Below are 20418 nucleotides of genomic sequence, written 5' to 3'. Positions count from 1 at the left end.
GCTAAGCGCAAATATCTCCATAACCTAACGCCTGCTCAGACCAGTTATTAGCCTGTATATCCAATGGAAGGTGGATATTCAGGCTAAGTCCCTATTAGCAATAATGCCTGAATATCACCGGATTTCCAGCAATATTCATTTAGCATTTCGCCTCTATCGACGGAAATGTTATCACTTTAGAGATAAATGTTGCTAATAGCACGTTATCTCTGCCATAAAATCCAGTGATGCGCGGTGATAAACAAATGTCGCTAAGCCTATTTAGCGATAAATATCGCTAGTTGTTGATAATATGCCCCCTAGTGTCTGGAGAGGCAATAAAGATTGGCTGCCTTTAGGGGGCAGATGACCTTTTTACCACAGCGACTTCATGATGTAACAGAAGTTATCAGACATATCTGAATTAAAAGTCCCATTGGATGTGGGGCTATGTGTCTGTGCTCTCACTTCTTTGCAAAGCCAGTAACATGTACCCAGTAACCAACAACCAAAAATTGATGTCAAAAAGCCCTTGTGTGATTGGTTGCATTAAAACAAATAAAACTAGGGAGTTGCACGAGTGCGCGAAACAAGGTTGCCACCTCCCGACAATCCTCAGTGACGCCCACTTTGTTGACAATCATTTTAAACGATTTATGAATAGAAATACCTGTTGAATTGATTATAATCTAGGTTTGGTGATCAACACTGGCAGGGATACCACTGCTGAAGCTTTTTATGCTGTTTTGATGGCCTTTCCCTCATCAAGCTTTTCACCAGTCTCTCAAGTAAGGAACTGCTGAATTTCCTGTCAGGAGGGCGGAGTTACTCTAAAGAAAAGACACTGCTGAGGATAAAACTACTCCCACAGCTGGTTTTAGAAATTGCACAGTCTATTATTGCGGTGACTTTTATTTATTCTTACCATTTTTTTCAATTTGCACTGCACTTGTCTTTAGTACAGCTTCTCTATTAATATAGTAGGGAAAAATATACATGTTATGAATAATAAACGCAAACAAACAACTTCTCCTCCACCAGTAAAGTAAACAATTGTAGACTCTATTCAACCATAGTTAGGTACTTTATTGGAAGAGTTACAAGCAACTTGTTCTAGTGCAAACAATACTGAGTCAGAAATAAAAAATATGCAAAATGACATGGCTAGTCTCTCCATGAAAGTCTCAGATAATGCTATAAAACTGCGGAATAACAAATTAAAAAATTACAGTCTGATGTCTATCACAGCAAAAATGTTGCCATTGAGTAACTTATTGCTTGGTTTAGAAAATCGTAATCAGTACAAGGTGTGTATTTTTATTTTACTAGATGATGTAGAAGGCAATGATTGCAGGCGGTAGTTGGAAAGATTTGTTACCTAGTGCCAGATGTAGGTAATCACATATTACCGATTCCTAAATACCGAATTTTACTGATTCGGTATTTGGGAATCGGTAAATGTGATGTAGCGAATGATTCTCTAAATTTTATCAAATCGGTAATATTCTGTATTTACCGATTCGGTATTTACCGAATCGGTAAATCCCATTCATTCCTAAGGGGCCGGGGGCCCATAGGAATGAATTGGAATTACCGATTCGGTTAATACCAAATCGGTAATAGGGGGAATACTCACAAGGGTGGCAGGGTGTCACATTGACACCCTGTTGCACCACTGAATAGTGCATGGGTGCACATGTGGCTCACATACATTCCCTAAGGGCATGTATGTCTGCCACATGGCACTGTTAAAAAAGGACAAAATTGCTTTTTTAACGGTTTTCGATATTTACCACCAACTTGTAGTTGGTGGTAAATAAAGAATACTTAAATGACAAATGCACTCACTTGAGTGCACCCTACATTCAGGAATCGGTAATTACCGATTCTGTATCTTAAGGATTCGGTAATTTACTGATTCCTTAAATTACAGATTCGGTAAATTACCGAATCCTTCAATTTGGCCTCCTACATCTAGAAAGCCTAATACTGGTCGGTAACAGCCGAAATTCGGTAATTTCGGCCGTTATCGACTGGTATTAGGCTACCTACATCTGGCCCCTAGTCTTTTTCTTTTAGAATTCCTGGGAACATTTTAATTGGACAAGGTGCACAGAATTCCTTCACATCGTATTCCAAGTCACAGCGAACCTTGACAAATGATCTTTAAAGTTCTGCATCATCATCATTTAGTGTAGATCCAGAAAGCGGCCAGAGAGATCCCGTCTTTAATGCCCACTGGTAATAACATTTTCATCTATCAAGACTTAACCAAGGAAACCGTTAAAATCTGCAAAACATCACGAATCTCAGGCCACGACTTAAGGCCCGATTCCGATGTCGTTCGGAAGGCCTCCGAATCAGATTTAGCTTTACTGGATCTGATTCGTAGCCCTTGTTTTCGACTGAATCGTACACAGGTCCGAATGACCAAGTACAATGCGAAGTTCGCGTTCCCGCCAAGCGGATCGTTTCTGGGACCCGAACCTGTCCGTACAACTTGTACGTAGACAAAATGTGCTGTGCAATGTAGCCATATTCCGACCGAGTGAGTATGATGCAGGATCCGGACAGCCCCTTCGCCTCGGCCTCAGTGAGACAAAATGGTTGTGCGAAGCATACTCCAGGGGGCTGTAGCAGGCCTCCCTTCACCCGGGACCCTCCGAATCTGTCAAAGTGGGTGACCATGGGTCTCCCGATCCAAGCATGCATAGTGTGGCGGTCACCATAGGGTGTCCGCCACAGGGTGTATGCCTTTCCCCAGCCACTCCTTTTTTGCAAAGGGAGCCTCTGTACGCATCTGTATGCAGGCTCCCATAGAGTTCAATAGAAGTCCGAGTGAATCGAGTCTGTATGCCTACGGACGCATCATAGTCGCTCACTCGGACTCCCGGAGCACGTTTCATCCGGAAAGCTTTCCGGATCCGAGCCGTACGGAGAACTTTCCGGACTGGATCCGAATCAGGCCCTAAGTACCTATGGATTTAAATATGACCTTTTTGACCCATCTACTATTAGAATATGGAAGGATGGTTACTCCAAGTCCTTTTAGCATTCTGATGATCTTTGCATGTTCTTGGATCAACATTTTCCGCTATCCATGGAAATGAATGAGACTAAAACTTGATTCCTTTGCTATAATTGTTGTTATTTCTAGCCTATTTAGCCGAGTTTCTTTATGAGGGCATTATCTAGGCAGGTCATTCTGCACGTGTGCATGTGATTCATGAGTATTATTTATGTTTCTATGTTGTCTTTTTGATGTGTGTCCTTGTCTTTCCTTTTCCTCCTTTCATCTATTTTTAGAGTTACTTTTACTCTCCCAGACTATCTTTTTTCTTCTTGTTTAGTGTCTTCCCTCTTTTTTGAGAATAGGTAACATTAATAGTATTAAAATTGTTTCTTTTGATGTTAGAGGTTTACAACACCTGGGTAAATCTTTTAACGTTTTAGATAACTTAATGAGGCATTATGCTGATATTTGTTTACTAGAGGAGACTCTTATACATTAAACACATGTTTTGGTAATGTTATTTCTTCTCCTGCAGTTTACACAAAAATGAAGATGCAATTCTCTTTGCTAAAAAACACCATCTCCAAACAAATGTCACGATTCAGATGGTTGTTACCTTATAGTTCAAACTAAAATTGATAATACCATTTTACACCTGATTAATGTGGACAGCCCAACAAATAATGACCCTCATTTTGAATATGTGATGTTGCAACGTGTGGTGTTAGCATGCGGTAGGAAACAATGTGGTTGTTACATCTTACGCGTTGTTATCACTCATGACATTACTCCGCAAGTCGTTTCAATGACTTGTGCTAGATGGCGCGCCGGACTTAGGAATAGTATAAATTACATTTCTTTCTCCAGTTAGCGCAACAGCAGGGAAGGTGTTGGATTTAAAATCCAACACATTCCCTGTTGTTGCACGCCACGTAGCGCAAGTCGTTGAAATGACTTGCGATGTAATGCCATGCGCGGTAACAATGCGTACGATGTAAAATCCGGGTTGTTATTAACCCACATGGCATTTTAGATCTCCTTTCACCTCTGAAGTGCTAACATTAGGTAATGTTCCCCTTATTATTGGAGGTGACTTTAACCTAATATGTGACCCTTTATTGAATAGAACATCTCAGGCCAAATATCATCCTCCCAATGCCTTTTTTACTCTCAAATCTTTCTTTAGAGCTACCAAATTGGTAGATATTTGGCGTTCGCATCACCCAACAGAGAAACATCAAAATAAAATCTCTAATCCTCATAATTGCTATTCTTGAATTCACTATTTATTAACATCACAGCAATTAATCCATCCCATTTCTGAACCTACTATCTATAGTATAGATATTTCCAATCATGCACTCAATTCATGTGTTTTTACTAACTCTATTTAACAATCTCAATGTTGATGGTGCATGAATACAAATATTGCTCTTAATGATAAAAATAAACCAAAAGTGTTGCCAGCTATATATGATTATTTTAATTTTAATTTAGATGGTTCTACTTCATTTGTAAATCAAAGGGATGCATTTAAGGCATAAATCGGAGTGATAACAGTATCTATAGTGGCACATAATACATTATTTAACTCTAAAATTAAAGATTTAGATAAGCAAATAGCAAAACATGAAGGCCTGTTTATCACATCTAATCATATAAGAAATTAATTGCAATTACGAAATCTTCGCTATGAGTTAAACTCACTAATAAGCAAAACTGCTAACATACAAATTGTTAATATTATACCAATTTTTTTTTTCAGTTTTAACCGATCTGGAAGATTTTTGGCAAATTATCTACGTGTTAAAAAAGATAAAACTCAAATTAATGCTATGCATGGTTCAAATGGTAAAACTGCATTTTCTCACAAAGAAATAGTCAATTAATTTTTTTATTATTATTCAACCATATATAATAATCCTCCATCTATTGATATTTCATATATTGGTAATTTCTTAAAAATATGTGGTTTACCTAAAATTTTCCTATCAGTTGGAAATAAAGTGGATATACCGATCACATTACAAGAAGTTGAATCAGCGATTAAATCACTTAAATTGCTTAAATCTCCTCCTCCAGATGATATTTCTTCTGAATTTTATAAAGAATTTTCCTCCTCACATTTCATTTCATTTACTTAAGCTATTTACGTGCCTTTGTATTTCAAGATCAACTGCTGGGTCCTTTACTGAAGCTTTGATTATAGTTATCCCGAAACCTAATAAAGATCCCACTGTTGTTTCAAATTATCACCCTATATTTTTAATTAATCAAGACTGTAAACTTTATGCAAAATTCTTGCTATTAGGTTGACCTCTGTGCTTGACACTATCATTCACATGTATCAATCTGGTTTCATGAAACAGGCATTCTCTAAACAACATCAGATTACTTTTACATGCAGGGGAGAGGATGGATGTAGCCTTACAGCTGGAGCGGTTGACCTCGAAGCTGGGGAACCAGTTTTGAGTCTTGGCAGAGAAGCTCAACATCCGCTGATTCTGGGTAAATCTTGGCAGTTCGGGCTGGACTGTTGCCATGAGGCACAGGGTCAGACTGATTTGCATATAACCATGTCTGAACTGTGGTGGCAGAGTGGGCTAAAGAACGGTGATGGATTAAACCCAGATCTTTTGACTGGGTGTGAGTATTTGATTGGTTCAGATGCTCCGTCCATCACCACCCCCTTTTGTACCGCTTTTGGCCGCCATAAGTGTGGCAGGGTATGCTCAGACGTGAGACCCTTGCTCACTTTGCTACTGGATTCAAGCAAGCCGGGCTGAAGACGGCTGTAATGCCAGAAACCTGTCCTCAGAAGCTTGTTTCCGGTCCAGGGAAGGCATGGCTTGGCAGTTCGGGCTGGACTGTTCCCATGAGGCACAGGGTCAGACTGATTTGCATATAGCCATGTCTGAACTGGGGTGGCAGAGTGGGCTAAAGAACGGAGATGGATTAAACCCAGATCTTTTGACTGGGTGTGAGTGTTTGATTGGTTCAGATGCTCCGTCCATCACCACCCCCTTTTTTACCGCTTTTGGCCGCCATAAGTTTGGCAGGGTATGCTTAGACGTGATTCCCTTACTCACTTTGCCACTGGATTCAAGCAAGCCGGGCTGAAGACGGCTGTAATGCCAGAAACCGGTCCTAGGAAGCTTGTTTCCGGTCCAGGGAAGGCATGGCTTGGCAGTTCGGGCTGGACTGTTCCCATGAGGCACAGGGTCAGACTGATTTGCATATAGCCATGTCTGAACTGGGGTGGCAGAGTGGGCTAAAGAATGGTGATGGATTAAGCCCAGATCTTTTGACTGGGTGTGAGTGTTTGATTGGTTCAGATGCTCCGTCCATCACCACCCTCTTTTGTACCGCTTTTGGCTGCCATAAGTGTGGCAGGGTATGCTCAGGCATGAGTCCCTTGCTCACTTTGCCACTGGATTCAAGCAAGCCAGGCAGAAGACGGCTGTAATGCCAGAAACCGGTCCTCAGAAGCTTTTTTCCGGTCCAGGGAAGGCATGGCTTGGCAGTTCAGGCTGGACTGTTCCCAAGAGGCACAGGGTCAGACTGATTTGCATATAGCCATGTCTGAACTGGGGTGGCAGAGTGGGCTAAAGAACGGTGATGGATTAAACCCAGATCTTTTGACTGGGTGTGAGTGTTTGATTGGTTCAGATGCTCCGTCCATCACCACCCCCTTTTGTACCGCTTTTGGCCGCCATAAGTGTGGCAGGGTATGCTCAGACGTGAGTCCCTTGCTCACTTTCCCACTGGATTCAAGCAAGCCGGGCTGAAGACGGCTGTAATGCCAGAAACCAGTCCTCGGAAGCTTGTTTCCGGTCCAGGGAAGGCATGGCTTGGCAGTTCGGGCTGGACTGTTCCCTGAGGCACAGGGTCAGACTGATTTGCATATAGCCATGTCTGAACTGGGGAGGCAGAGTGGGCTAAAGAACGTCGATGGATTAAACCCAGATCTTTTGACTGGGTGTGAGTGTTTGATTGGTTCAGATGCTCCGTCCATCAGCACCCCCTTTTGTACCGCTTTTGGCCGCCATAAGTGTGGCAGGGTATGCTCAGACGTGAGTCCCTTGCTCACTTTGCCACTGGATTCAAGCAAGCCGGGCTGAAGATGGCTTTAATGCCAGAAACCGGTCCTCGGAAGCTTGCTTCCGGTCCAGGGAAGGCATGGCTTGGCAGTTCGGGCTGGACTGTTCCCATGAGGCACAGGGTCAGACTGATTTGCATATAGCCATGTCTGAACTGGGGTGGCAGAGTGGGCTAAAGAACGGTGATGGATTAAACCTAGATCTTTTGACTGGGTGTGAGTGTTTGATTGGTTCAGATGCTCCGTCTATCACCACCCCCTTTTGTACCGATTCTGGGTAAATCACTTAATCTCCCCATGCCTAACAAAAATGCATGTGTCCATCTGTAACAAAACTGGTGCTCATGTAAAGCAATCTGATACCTGTTATCTTCGGGTCAAGTTTGCACTATATAAAACACTAATAAAACATGCAATTGAAGCTAGACCGTCCTAACCTCTACCCTCTGAGTTCTAGCATTAGATACTGAAAAAGCCTTTGATAAAGTACATTGGCAGTATCTATTCCATACCATATCTGCGTTTAATTTTGGCAGTTTGATTATTTGTATGAGTTCAGCACTCTATTCTGGTTTGGCTGCAAAACATTTCATTAATGGTCAAATTACACTTTTTATTTCCTTTTAGAGGCCCCTGACATGGTTGTCTTTTATTACTTTTACTTTTACTCCATTACTCATTGCCATATAAAATTGTGTGGAAATTGAAGCCCTCATTATAAATGATGTTGCTATAAAAAGCAATGCCTCTGCTGGTGATGTACTACTATACATTAATAATCCTGAATCATCCATTCCTCCTCTATTAAATATAATTTAAACATACTGTCAGCTTTCAGGTTATACTTTAAACACTAATAAAACAGACTTTTTTCCTTTGAATGTTCTTTGTACCTCTGATGTGCTGCCCAACAATGAATAAATACGGCAAAACAAAACTTAAATATCTTGGTATCCTATTTTCTAATACCATTAAACAATCAATAAATGGTCCGCCTTACATCTATCCTGGTTGGGAAAAGTTGATTCTATAAAAATTATCGTTGCTCCAAAAATGTTTTACCTCCTTTATATGATACCTACTCAATTTCCTGTTAAGTTTTACACAAATGTAGATACACATTCATCTAAATTTATTTGGAATAACAAACCCCCCACTATAAAAAATTAAAAAATAGCTTAGTGTAATTGTGGTTTTGGTTTGCTAGATTTTCTTAATGATCCTAATGCGTTTATTTCAAAACAAAGTTCCTGTTGGTTTAATCATACAGAGATTAATAATACACCTTCATGGCTTCTTATTGAACAAAGATTGATATTACCATTTCCTTTACCTGCATTATTCACTATGTCTAACTCTACCACTTTACTAAAAAGGTCCATCACACTGAAGACCACAAACATAATATTACAAGATTTAGAATCTCTCTTTCAATCTCCTATTTCTCATACCTCAACTATGTCATTATCGTATAATCAATTGTTAAAACTTGGTTGAAATACAAAGATTTGGCAATCTTGGATAAAGCAGGTCATTTTTTATTTAGAAGATATTTATCACAATATTTTTTTTTACTTTCGATGAATTGCAACAAAAAACTGTTTTATCTCCTTCGGGCATTCTAAATAAGAACAATTATGTAATTCTTTCCTTAATTCATTTCCTAATAATGTTCCTCTAAATGTCACCTCTGATCTAGAAATTTGCATTCAAACAGTACCTACTTCATCTTTATGTTGTATCAATGTTGTATAGAAGCAAATGTAATAATTTTGAAGGGGACAATATCAACGTTCTACTTATCTGTATAAACAATTAGATATATCAGTTTCTCAAGACACATAGAGGAAAATATAGATGAAATATATATCCGGATGGCAGTCTGTATCTTTAGGTCCAACCAATTCCTTCATACTATTTAATTTTCTATGGGCTCCTGTAAAGTTATTTTATGCAAAACTCTTAAATTCTCTTAATTGTTGATAGTGTAACCTGAACACGCTCGTTAAGACATATGCTTTATGAATGTAATACCTTTACTGAGTTTTGGAAGGAAGCTTGAGTGATTATTACGAAAATATTTAATATTGCAGATAATCTTTCGTATAATATGCTGATTTGTAAATCTATTTTACTTTCTATAAAAATGTCTGATTTAAATAGCAAACGTCTAGCTTTTCCAGATCTCTGCTGCTTTAAAATCAATTTCTACCAATTGGAAAAAAAAGCTTCATTGTTATCAGTCCTTTCATGGTGTTCTTCGATCGATTTTTACTAGAAGAGGAGCCATTCGGACTCTATCTGGTGTAGTTCAGAATACACCTTCTTATCATTTATTTTAGAAACCGATTGATAATTATATAGCATTATATTTATGAATAACATTACTAATACGTTATGTACTCGTTTAATATGTAAAGGCTTTATGGTTAAAATTAGTAGGTCTGTTAAGTTATCAATGTAAAGACATTTTTATTTACTCCTTTTTATGGATTTTTACTTTAATATCCTGTTATATTTGTTGTTATAGTGGCACATTTATTATATTAATGCTATTTGGTAAAGTTATTTGTGCCTTTTATGGTGCTGTTTATTGTATGGTATATTGTCTTATTATACATTGTAATCAAATATTTGGAACACAAAGCAAATAAATCTAGCATGGTGCAAATAGAAATACTTACGAGCTCAGAAAGACTGAGAAGAGATCCTCGGACAGTAATTGTTGACTCCACATGTTGTCAAAAACAGGGGTGACTGCATCAAAAGAAAGGCTTGGATATGCCAGGCCCAGGATCCCATCAAATTCTATGTAGTAGAAGAACGAGGCTTCAGTATGACAGAGGCCGAATGTCTGGTTCATGACTCTGATATCTTCCACCTGAAAGTAATTAGAATGCAACTGAGATGCACCCTACGCTGTAATGCACGCAAGGCAGGGACAGGTATGTGAGTTACAATGTTCGAAGGCCCTGCAAAAAATGACACTTGTAACTCCCCTGTCCAAATTCAATTTACCAACACATATGTAATGATGAGCTAACTTACCCCATCAAATTATACTAACATACACCACAGTGTTTGCAGTGCACCTTAAGACATTAATCACACATTACATGGTTTGCCCTACTCTTTCGAAATTCAACCCTTTAATATTGCTTGATGGACATTGGTGAATGAACATGTACAACAATGAAGACCCATGCTTACACTACCCTCAAACATCTGAAGTGACTTCCAACAATTAACAATGCAATCGGCAAACGCTCCCTGCCAAGCATTTGTCCACACTAGCAGCACAGATGGATAACTGGACCGAGCAATGCCGGACAGGTTTTGATTCGTATGAGTTTTAATTTCCAAGCCTGTTTGGCCTGATACCTTTAGGTCGATGAGAGCTACTACAACTATTAAGGAAAGTTAAAGAAAAGTCTGTCTTATGTTCTTTCTCCCTAAAGATCACTGAACAATTTCGAATTATTTTTGTCTGAACAAAAAATAAGAGGATCATTCTAGTGAATATTTGCATGAGTTTTAAAATAGGTGAATTATTGAATCATAGATCAACATCAAGAGTGCCCTTGAAATGTCATTCAAATATGATAATAATTTTAAAACTAATCGCAGGTATAAATCAAAGTACTTGTTAGCAAAACTTAAGGGGTTTACGTCATTGTTACCTAGGTAAAGGACTGTGGACTGTCTCCATGTGTGGTCACCACTGATGTTCAGTCCTATCAGAGTTTTGGAAACTTCATTACCACACAAGCATTTGGGAGTCTGCAAACTGAGCTCAAGTGTTTGCTACTTCTTGAGCGGGGCCAATATTCTAGTGGACATGTGCTCTAAACTGTTCTTGAAGGACTTTCCATCCCTGACAACAACTCTTACTCCTAAGGAGATGAGAATAACATATTGAAAGGTGATAATGAGTATGGACCATTCAGCAGACTTTGGTTGGAGATATTATGATTGTTTACATATTTAGGTAAGTATGAAGATATTTTTGTCAGAATCAATTGTGTGAATTTGGGGGGCAGAATGAAATATTTCCGAACGACTAGAACCTGAAAGGCAGCTCCTGAATCTCAGAATTTAAATAGGTTTTGTTAAGAGACAAAATAGACTTTGCAGCGTGTATCATTGCATTAAGTAGGGCTACATAACCCTAGAAAATCCAATTAGTACCAACCAATGAGCAGTGCTAATATGTATTGCTAGATTTGTGACATTTTTATATTGAGATATGCTACTCAGTGTGCCTGTGACTTTTTGTAGTATTTATATGTTTTTACACAACAATTTATAATCTATACATTATAAACAGAAAGATAAATAAAAAGATACATAACTAAATAAATAGTGAATATAAAAATTGTTGATCAAGTGCTCCTAATAAGTTTCCATGCTTCTACCTGGACTCTAACAATAAGGGCCTGATTATGAGTTTGGTGGATGTGATATTCCATCACAAATGTGCTAGATATCCCGTCCGCTATACTACAAGTTCCATAGAAATATAATGGAATTGTAATTTGGTGGACAGGATATCCGTCACATTTCTGATTTAGTAACCCTGTCCCTCAAATTCGTAATCAGGCACTAAGGGGCTGATTACAATGTCAGTAGGAATGCAAACTGACCGATTCCTTGTGGGAATCGGTTCTGACTGTCTCGCGTTCGACGATTGAAAAAAGGGCGTGGGGATGGAAAACCTTGCACCCTGTGGCAGGCACACCATGGTGCCTGCCACACTGTGCATGGTTTTGAAGGTGGTCCTTTTGTCCCCAACCGGAGGCCACAGGATGAAGGGGGGCCTGCTATGGGCCCCCAAAGTCAGTTTCGGACAGTTTTTTCATTTTGGACTGACAGATTTGGAAAGGCTGTCCGAATCTGACATCGTAATCCGTCGGTCGGATACGTGGTTCGTAGAGCTGTACGATTTTGCTTTGACTGACTCAGAGTTTCCGAATGCCAGTCAGAACTGTTTCAGACTGACTGAACGATTTACTTTCTGACCGAGAACATCGTAAACGGTCAGTCGGAAATGTTTCTGACTGAGTCGTAAACATAGGTTCCGACACGGTGTAGGGGAATCCAACTGCCGTTCGTGACCTTTCCGATCGGCATTGCAATCAGCCCCTATGTCTTCTTTTATGCATTACTCTTTGAAAGGACGTAATACTTTCAGCCAGGTGCGATTTCAAGTGTTTGAGAACATTTGTGAATTATATTGTGGAGGAAATTGTGGCAGTTTGCTCTGAAGCATGCTGAATTGAAGTCCTGCTATCTATGAAGAATGTTTCAGTAATTGTACTCACTTCTGTTTATTTATTGTTCCTACAATTTTGACCAATAGGTGATCATTTTGTGACATTTATGAGGTCAAACTATTCAGCATTATTTAGTCACTTCCTTTGTCAATGTATATGACCTGTGTCAGTAAACCTTATGGTTAGACCATAGATGTAGCATAGACAACGAAGAAGTTCATTTTCAAGAGGCCAATTTTAAATTCCCGGATGATTCCTCTGTCTGTACAGATGTCACCTTACTAGACGCTGGAATACTGCAAATATTAAACAAGCTAGCCCCGATGCGGGAATCTAGGAAAACAGCTATAATGGAGAAATGGTACACCCCCCATTTTAAAAGTCATAAAAGGGAATGTCAAAAACTTGAACATCTTTGGAGACAGTCCAAGGACAGTGTAGCCAGACTAAATTATGTCCTTAATCGGAAACTGTATACCCTTGCCATAAAGAATGCAAAGAAAGATTATTTTACCCAGCGCATCCAAGAAAACAGTAACTCAGCTAAGGAACTGTTTAAAATAGTGAAGGAGCTTAGCAAACCATCTAGCATCTCTTAAACACTCACCCCCTCGGTTGAGGCCTGTGACCATATTAGCACCTTCTTTGCTGAGAAAATTAAGAAAATCTACTCTACCTTCACCCCCCAACATGCTCACAGTAACACAGATAAACCCCCCAATACTGTGATCATAACAGAAGCATCAACGGTCCCGCCAGACTCGGGAACTTCACCCCTTTTAGCTGGCTTTGAACCCCTCTCAGTGGACGAGGTCCTAGCAGCCATGAAAACAGTCAAATCTGGTTCCCCCTCGGACCCCTGCCCCCATTTTGTGTTCTTAAAGATTGCGTCCACGCTCTGTCCTTTGATCACACAACTCTTTAATAAATCACTAAGAACTGCCATTTTCCCTGATGCTTGGAAGCATGCTTCGGTGATTTCCCTCTTGAAGAAAGCTGGATCTGACATTCTCAACCCAGAGAACTATAGACCCATCTCCCAGCTTTCCTATCTCTCCAAAGTTTTGGAGAAACTGGTCAATGTACAACTGACAAGGTACCTGGAAACCAACCTCCTCCTGGATCCCTCCCAGACGGGCTTCAGAGCTAACAACAGCACCGAGGCAACGTTGCTGGCAGTGTCGGACAGTATCAGATCCTCCACCGATCAAGCTGGGGCAGTGGCACTGATACTGCTTGACCTGTCAGCGGCGTTTGACACGGTATCCCACAATTGCCTGTTGAACATACTTCGGAGCAAAGGAGTTCAATCCACTGCATTGAGCTGGCAGCACTCTTTTTTGAGCAACCACACTCAGGCAGAACATATGGGTCAGTTCCATTCCAGGCCCAACTCCATCGGCTGCGGGGTCCCCCAGGGTGCCTCGCTGAGCCCCACCCTTTTCAATGTCTATATGTCTTCTCTCGCCAACATTGGAAGGAAGTGGGGCATTGGCATCTGCTCTTATGCGGATGACACGCAGCTGATGGTGACCTTGGATGAGAAGCCTGATATCACTAATACCAAATTACACGACTGCCTCTCAGAATTGGCCCGAGGGATGCATTCACACTGCCTAAAGTTGAATGCAGGAAAATCTGATATTCTTCTGTTTGGTGGCGCCAAACGTGTGTGGGATGCCTCGTGGTGGCCACCCTCATTGGGTTTGGCCCCCACTCCAAAACAACATGCCAGGAACCTGGGGATCATCATGGATGACGCCTTGTCCATGAAGGATCATGTGCGATCCCTCTGTGGCAAGGGTTTCGCCATCCTAAAACTTCTCTCTAGGTTATTTCCCTGGATACCTCTGGACTGCAGACGTTCGGTCACACAGGCCCTATTGGTTAGTCGTTTAGACCATGGCAATGCGCTGTTTGTAGGGATGAATGAACATCTGTTCTCTCGCCTACAGGTACTGCAGAATTCGGCGGCCAAGGCAAGCTAGACTCGGCATCGGAATGTTTGAAGAAACTTCATTGGCTTCCGATGCGCCAGAGGGCTGCCTTTAAATTGCTCAGCCATGCCCATAGGGCTCTGCATAAGACTGGTCCCACTATTCTTCAAGGGAAGATCGAATTTTATGTCCCCACTATGAACCTACGATCACTTCAATCGGCATTGTTTAGGACTAAACGTATTTATAAAGAGGTGGAATGAGCTTCCCGTCGACTTAAGACATACCACAAATTATCTCCTGTTCCGAAAAAAGCTGAAAACCCACCTCTTCCCCAATTTCTAAACTTCCTTCAGTATCAGTCATCAGTAGTTTCTGCTTGGTATAAGCACCGTGATATCCCCTGGGATGAGTGTTGCGCTCTACCAAAACCGCAAATAAATAAATACTTGCAAGAAAATGATCTATGTTTGAGCGAACCATTGGAAGGATACTTGAAGGTAAGAGGGAGTCATGGGAGCTACACATGTGACATCAACAACGAGATAATACTCATCAGTGAGAGGCCCTTTGAACTTCCTTCTGCATCATGGTTAATATTTAGTTCCTTAGAGTTGTTTTGTAAACAGCCATCCACTTAGATGACATCATTATTTTTTTCTAAAAATAATCTATGTGCTGTTTTAATTTGTTGGAATTCAGGTGATTAAAGTGTATCTCCTGAAGAAGGACAGCTTCCATGGGCATCATTTAGTGTATCTTGCGACTCCTAGTACTGCTGCGGTGACCCCTGGCCTCAGAGGTGGCAAAGCACTATTAAGCTCAGACAGTAAACAGTTTTCTGATGAACACTGTTTATCTTCTGCAGGTCCCACTGGGAGATTATGTTTGAGTTGGAAAAATATCAGTTCAAAAGGGGAATGTGCAATATTGATATTGCAAATAAAATCAATGAATTTAAACAAATTAAATAAGTTAGCAAACCAACAATTTAAAAGAATTGTTGCCATGGTCCATTACTGTTGAAACTTGAAAAAATGATTATTTTGATCAGAACCGTCACATCTGTGTTCCCCCTCAGTTCATATACATATATAGTCCCTGCGATTTAGTGCCAGTGGGCTTGACCCCTGCATCTCCCTGTAAATTACCAATACTTTTCCCCTTAAAAGTATACACCAGTCTTAAGTGATGTGCATTAATATGAGGTCAACGGGATTAGGGTCTTGTGGCATTGCTTAATAGGATTCAGGGCCATAGGTTCTATGATGTCACTTCCTGTGATGTCATTGAGTTGTGAGGTTCCTTTCACTACCCCAGGCATTTTAGTGAATCAATGTTCATGGCAGTTACCCAAAATGCCTGGAGTGATTTACTATTCAGACATGTGGTTTTAAATTATTAGTTTAGTTTTTGGAAAGGAATAATGATGTGTGTACTAAAAGATCACTTGTGAGGGTTTGGATGTGCCCCACTGCCAGTCTGCTCTAGATTCACAATGGATAACTTATGACTGATTTGGAAATTTAGGATGATTCCTGTTATTGGGGACATATGCGGCAGCACTAAAAACTAAAATGAGGTAATTGAAAAGTTAATATATGTCATATGTAGACGATCACCACTGTTGCACAAGCTTTAAGGAGAGAATATATCTTACCTGAACAGTGTCAGTACCAAGGACGCCGGTCATACTCCCGGTGCCATACTGAATGTCGAGTAGTTCACCGTTGGACTTAAAGGTGGACGAGAGGGCGGGGTCAAAACGGTGGTGCTGTACTGAAGGAATAGAAAGAGTTTTTATATTTTGTGGTGCAACCACTTAAATACATCATATAAGTTCTAGTCCTTCATCGATAGCAATAATTGAATGGGTGATGTTATATTTAATCAGTTACAGAGGTAGAGATATATAGGGGCAGATTTACAAGCCCCTTGCGCCTTATTTACGCCGCCGTTGCATCACATTTGTGAGGTAGCGGCGGCGCAAATCCTGCTCCATGGTGCGGGGGTACTTACAACGTGACGCATCTGGGAGACGCGTCACGTTGTAAAGCCCTGCGCCCCATGTAGGCGTTCCTTTGCAAGGGGGGGGGCGTTCCGGCGCAGGAACGCCTCCTAAAAGTGACTGAGTGAAATCTACAAGATTTCACTCAGTCACTTTTAGGCCCATGCTGCGTCAAAACCCTGCGCCTGCCTGAAGCAGACGTAAGGATTGACGCAGCATTAACTAGATAGGGCCCCCAGAGCATTGCTGGAGCTGCGTCGCGCTTGCAACACAACTCCAGGAATGCGCCACTTTTACGGCACAGATGCGTCACGCATCTGTGCCGTTTTTGCCCCATGGTGCACCGCATTGTAAATATGGTGCATCCATGATGGCGGAGCTGTGGAGCACAATAACTGGCGCATCCCTGCTGATTTGGAGGGATGCGATAGTTATTGTAAATATGCCCCAAGTGATTAAAATACCCTTCACCTTTGACCACTAATGGGCTGGAAATGTCCCAGGTGAGATGGCTACAGTTCAGCAAACATGGGTTAGTATGTTTCCATCACAAACTGAGCAGTGATGCTTTTCTGCAGTTTGAACACGTGACCCTACTTGTGTAAACAGGATTGTGCACAGTGACACAGCAGCTGAAACCTCTACACCCTCACTTCAGTCGCCTACTCTAACAAAACAAATACCATTGAAAGTTCAGCTTAGTCCTGAATCTGTGGACTGCCTCCGGCCACTCTGGTGAGTTTTTACAACATGTGTGATCTCTTTCTTCTGAAAGCTGCCGGAATCATTTGACACTTATGGACCAATAGAGGGTCACATGGCTCTCAAGAACTGTTCTGAAGGTACTTTTGATTAAAAGAAAAAATACTGGGGCATATTACCAAGCAATAGCGATAATTATCGCTATTGCTTGGTTAGAGACAAAAATGTATCGCCGACCTGCGGCAATTTTTATCGCTTAGGAACCTTGCTATTACCAAGGTTTATCGCAAATGCGATAAAAATCTGCTGCAATGCATGAATATCGCTGAAAAGTCAGCGATATTCATGCATTACCGAGCTAATGCTCTTAGCCATGTTATCCACCTACCATTGGATAACATGGCTAAGAACTGCTCCTGGGCAGGTGTTAGCTTTTGGAGATATTCATGCTTAGCGCGAATATCTCCAAAAGTTGGTAATAGGAGATAGCAATGTTAGCGACTGTTTCCAGTCGCTAACATCTTGGCACGCCCACTTTGCATGTCATTAGTGATAAATATCACTGACATGCAAAGCGGGGCCCAAGATGGTCGCTATCTCCTACTAGCTGTCGCTAACTGGTGTTAAACTGGAGAAAAAGTCCCGCTAAAGCGGCGATAAGGGCCCTTGGTAATATGCCCCACTGTTTTAAATTTACAAAATGGGCTTACATGTAAATCCATTCCTGAATTGAAGCAAACCAGGCTTTTTTGTCCAGCAGAATCTATTTGTGTACATGATTGAAACATAAATTGAACTTTTCCTAATTTTGTTTAAACATTCTGGTGTGGACGTCTGCGGGGTGGCGTAGTGTGCATAAACGTCATCACATAAGAGGCGCGCAAGTGTTGCAGCATGCACTGTATCCACGGGCAGCGGGATCACATTCGGTTCACCACACGCCATGCCTGCATCACTGGAGTGTACTGCTCTGTGGTTGGGTGTGAACATGACATTCCTCCTAATACCATAAACAAGGAACATCAAGTCCAAGGCTGCTCGCCTGATTTGATGTCTTGTAAAGGGCCCAGTGCATCACACGTGGCTTTGTGGGTCTAGAAGGACAGCTAAGGTCTCCAGAAAGGGAGAGCACAGCAGTTGCTAAAGATGTTGTGCAGTATACCACTGACCAGCAGTGGGTGGTGTACCAAAGAGTGGGTATATATATATATATATATATATTTTGTTTTTTTTATAAAGGGACGTTCATTCCAAGGAGCATCTTGGCGCTTAGTGGAAAATGACATCTAGGAGATTTTCACAGAGGAGAGGATGACTGAGTGAAGTGTTTAATTGAGAGATAGCGCCAGGCGGTCTGGGCTCAGCTGAGTGAGTAGACGGTTCCAGGCTTTTGTCCCTAGTACTGCCATAGTCTTTCCACCCCTGGTTTTCAATTTGAAATCGGGTACAGTTAACAAGTTCTCTGAAGTAGACCGCAGAGTACGTTTGGTGGTGTATGGCTTGATTCTGGATCTTAGATATTCTGGTCCAGTTTCGCTTATGGCTTTGTATGTAATGGTCAGTGATTTTAAAGAGAATCCTCGTATGGACCGGTAGCCAGTGAAGCGCTTTAAGTTCTGCTGCTGAGGATGAGTCCCTGGGGAGTTTGAGTACCAGTCTTGCTGCAGCATTCTGGACCACCTGCAATCTTTTCACCACCGTCTTTTTCGTTCCTGCATAGAGGCTGTTGCAGTAGTCCAAGCGAGATAAAATTAGGGCTGCTGCAACCGTCTTTCTAGCAGGCACCCGGAGTAGGTCGAAGAATTTTCAGAGTTTTTATAGTTTGGAAACACTGGGGCAGATTCACAGAACTAACTTAAGACAAAATCCTAAACTTATGACTTTTGGTATTCACAGAAGTTAGGATGTTGTCTTAAGTTTGTCTTAAGACAGACTTAAGACAGACTTAAGACTAAATCCTAACTTAAGACTGTCTTAAGTCTGTCTAAGTTTGTCTTAAGACAAAATCCTAACTTCTGTGAATACCAAAAGTAGTAAGTTTAGGATTTTGTCTTAAGTTCGTTCTGTGAATCGGGCCCACTATCCTGCTTGTGTTTATCTCTCGGGTTCTTTAGTAACAGCTTAACTTCTCTGGCTGCAGCGCTGGGACTTACACCTATGTCCAGACCACAGTGATTGTGGATGTAGAAGGCCTCATGAGCCAGGCAGCTGGATCTACACTGAGTCCGCCTCACCAATGCGTGCTCCTTGCTGTCTGTGAGTCATGCTTCCTCAGGGTGAAAGTTCAACCCAAATCCATGGTTTGCTGCTGCTGTGACTTAGACAGACTGCATGTTAGGAAGTCCAGGCAGTGATCATTACTACAGCACACCAGGGAAAATGTGCAAAGAACTTTTTATAATTAGTCTAAATGGTACATTCCTCTTCCCCTCCTGTCCTGACCCAGTTGGAATGTGCGATTGTCGGTTGACCTGAAGGTTCTACAGCTGACTCCAGCTGACTGGAACCTGTGGTGGTGTCGAGAGGTGAATACAAACTGCTGAACTTTACCAGTGTCATCTTAACAGAGCTACTTAGGTGAGATGGGATTCTATAGGGCAATAGGATAAAGTGCTTCGATGGAGCTACAACGGATAGAAGCTTGGCCACAGACTGCATTAATATTTGGCTTCACGGTAAGACAAAATAAACCGTTTGAATTTAACCTCAGACAGTTGTGCCAGTCCTCCTGCCAGGCTCATTGGCCCAGGGGACCTGCCACAGTGATGTTTGTCATTGCCTGGTAGCTGTGGTCAATCTTAATGCTTTTAGTGTCAGTTACTGTGCCAACCATTATCTAAAAATGGTGTCTGATGATCAACTGCATGTTATCTGTATACACCAATGCTTCTCCAAACGTTCATATGATGAACAGACAGACGCGTTGACCAGCACTGCTGAGAGAGCGGTGCCCTGTGGAAGCCCTTATGGCATGACGGTGTTACTGGTCTGGAATGGAGGTGGGATAGACTAATCGCGGTGGTATTGGGCGCAAAACTAGCCTAAATTATCAGAATATTGTTCACCTCAGCTCTGTATGATGTTTTAGCTAGAGCTGAGAGGAGTCTGACTGGGTGACATGAAATGACGACACTTGGGTCCAGTGATGGTCTCTTGATGAAGGTGATGTCACTCCTGTCCACCTGACAGGAACTGTCAATGTGACTCTCATTATATATATAGCAGTGTCAGTAATGGCTGGTGAGTAACTTCCAAATTTCTGCTCTGCAGGGATCATCTACAGAGTCTGAATTACCAACTGTCTAATGTATCCCAATTTACCTCTACATGGCAGCGCCTCAGCGGTTTCCATCCTGTATAAACGTGTGCGGTGCTCAGGAGAAAAACTTCTAGCTACTGAGCCCTAC

General features: G+C 41.4%; 1 protein-coding gene across 1 annotated transcript in view; it reads right to left on the bottom strand.

The window, feature by feature from the left end:
* LOC144773634 (pepsin A-like) overlaps window positions 1-20418 on the bottom strand; it is a 107731-nt gene that overhangs the window by 37891 nt on the left and 49422 nt on the right. Inside the window, exons 4-5 of the mRNA XM_078658782.1 lie at window positions 15962-16080; window positions 9776-9972 (exon numbers count right to left, since the gene is read on the bottom strand). Of these exons, the coding sequence (XP_078514908.1) occupies window positions 9776-9972; window positions 15962-16080 (316 nt within the window). The remainder of the gene's footprint in view (window positions 1-9775; window positions 9973-15961; window positions 16081-20418) is intronic.

Source organism: Lissotriton helveticus, chromosome 8 (assembly GCF_964261635.1).
Source record: "Lissotriton helveticus chromosome 8, aLisHel1.1, whole genome shotgun sequence".
Taxonomy (NCBI): domain Eukaryota; kingdom Metazoa; phylum Chordata; class Amphibia; order Caudata; family Salamandridae; genus Lissotriton; species Lissotriton helveticus.
This window is presented reverse-complemented; position numbering and strand designations above follow the sequence as displayed.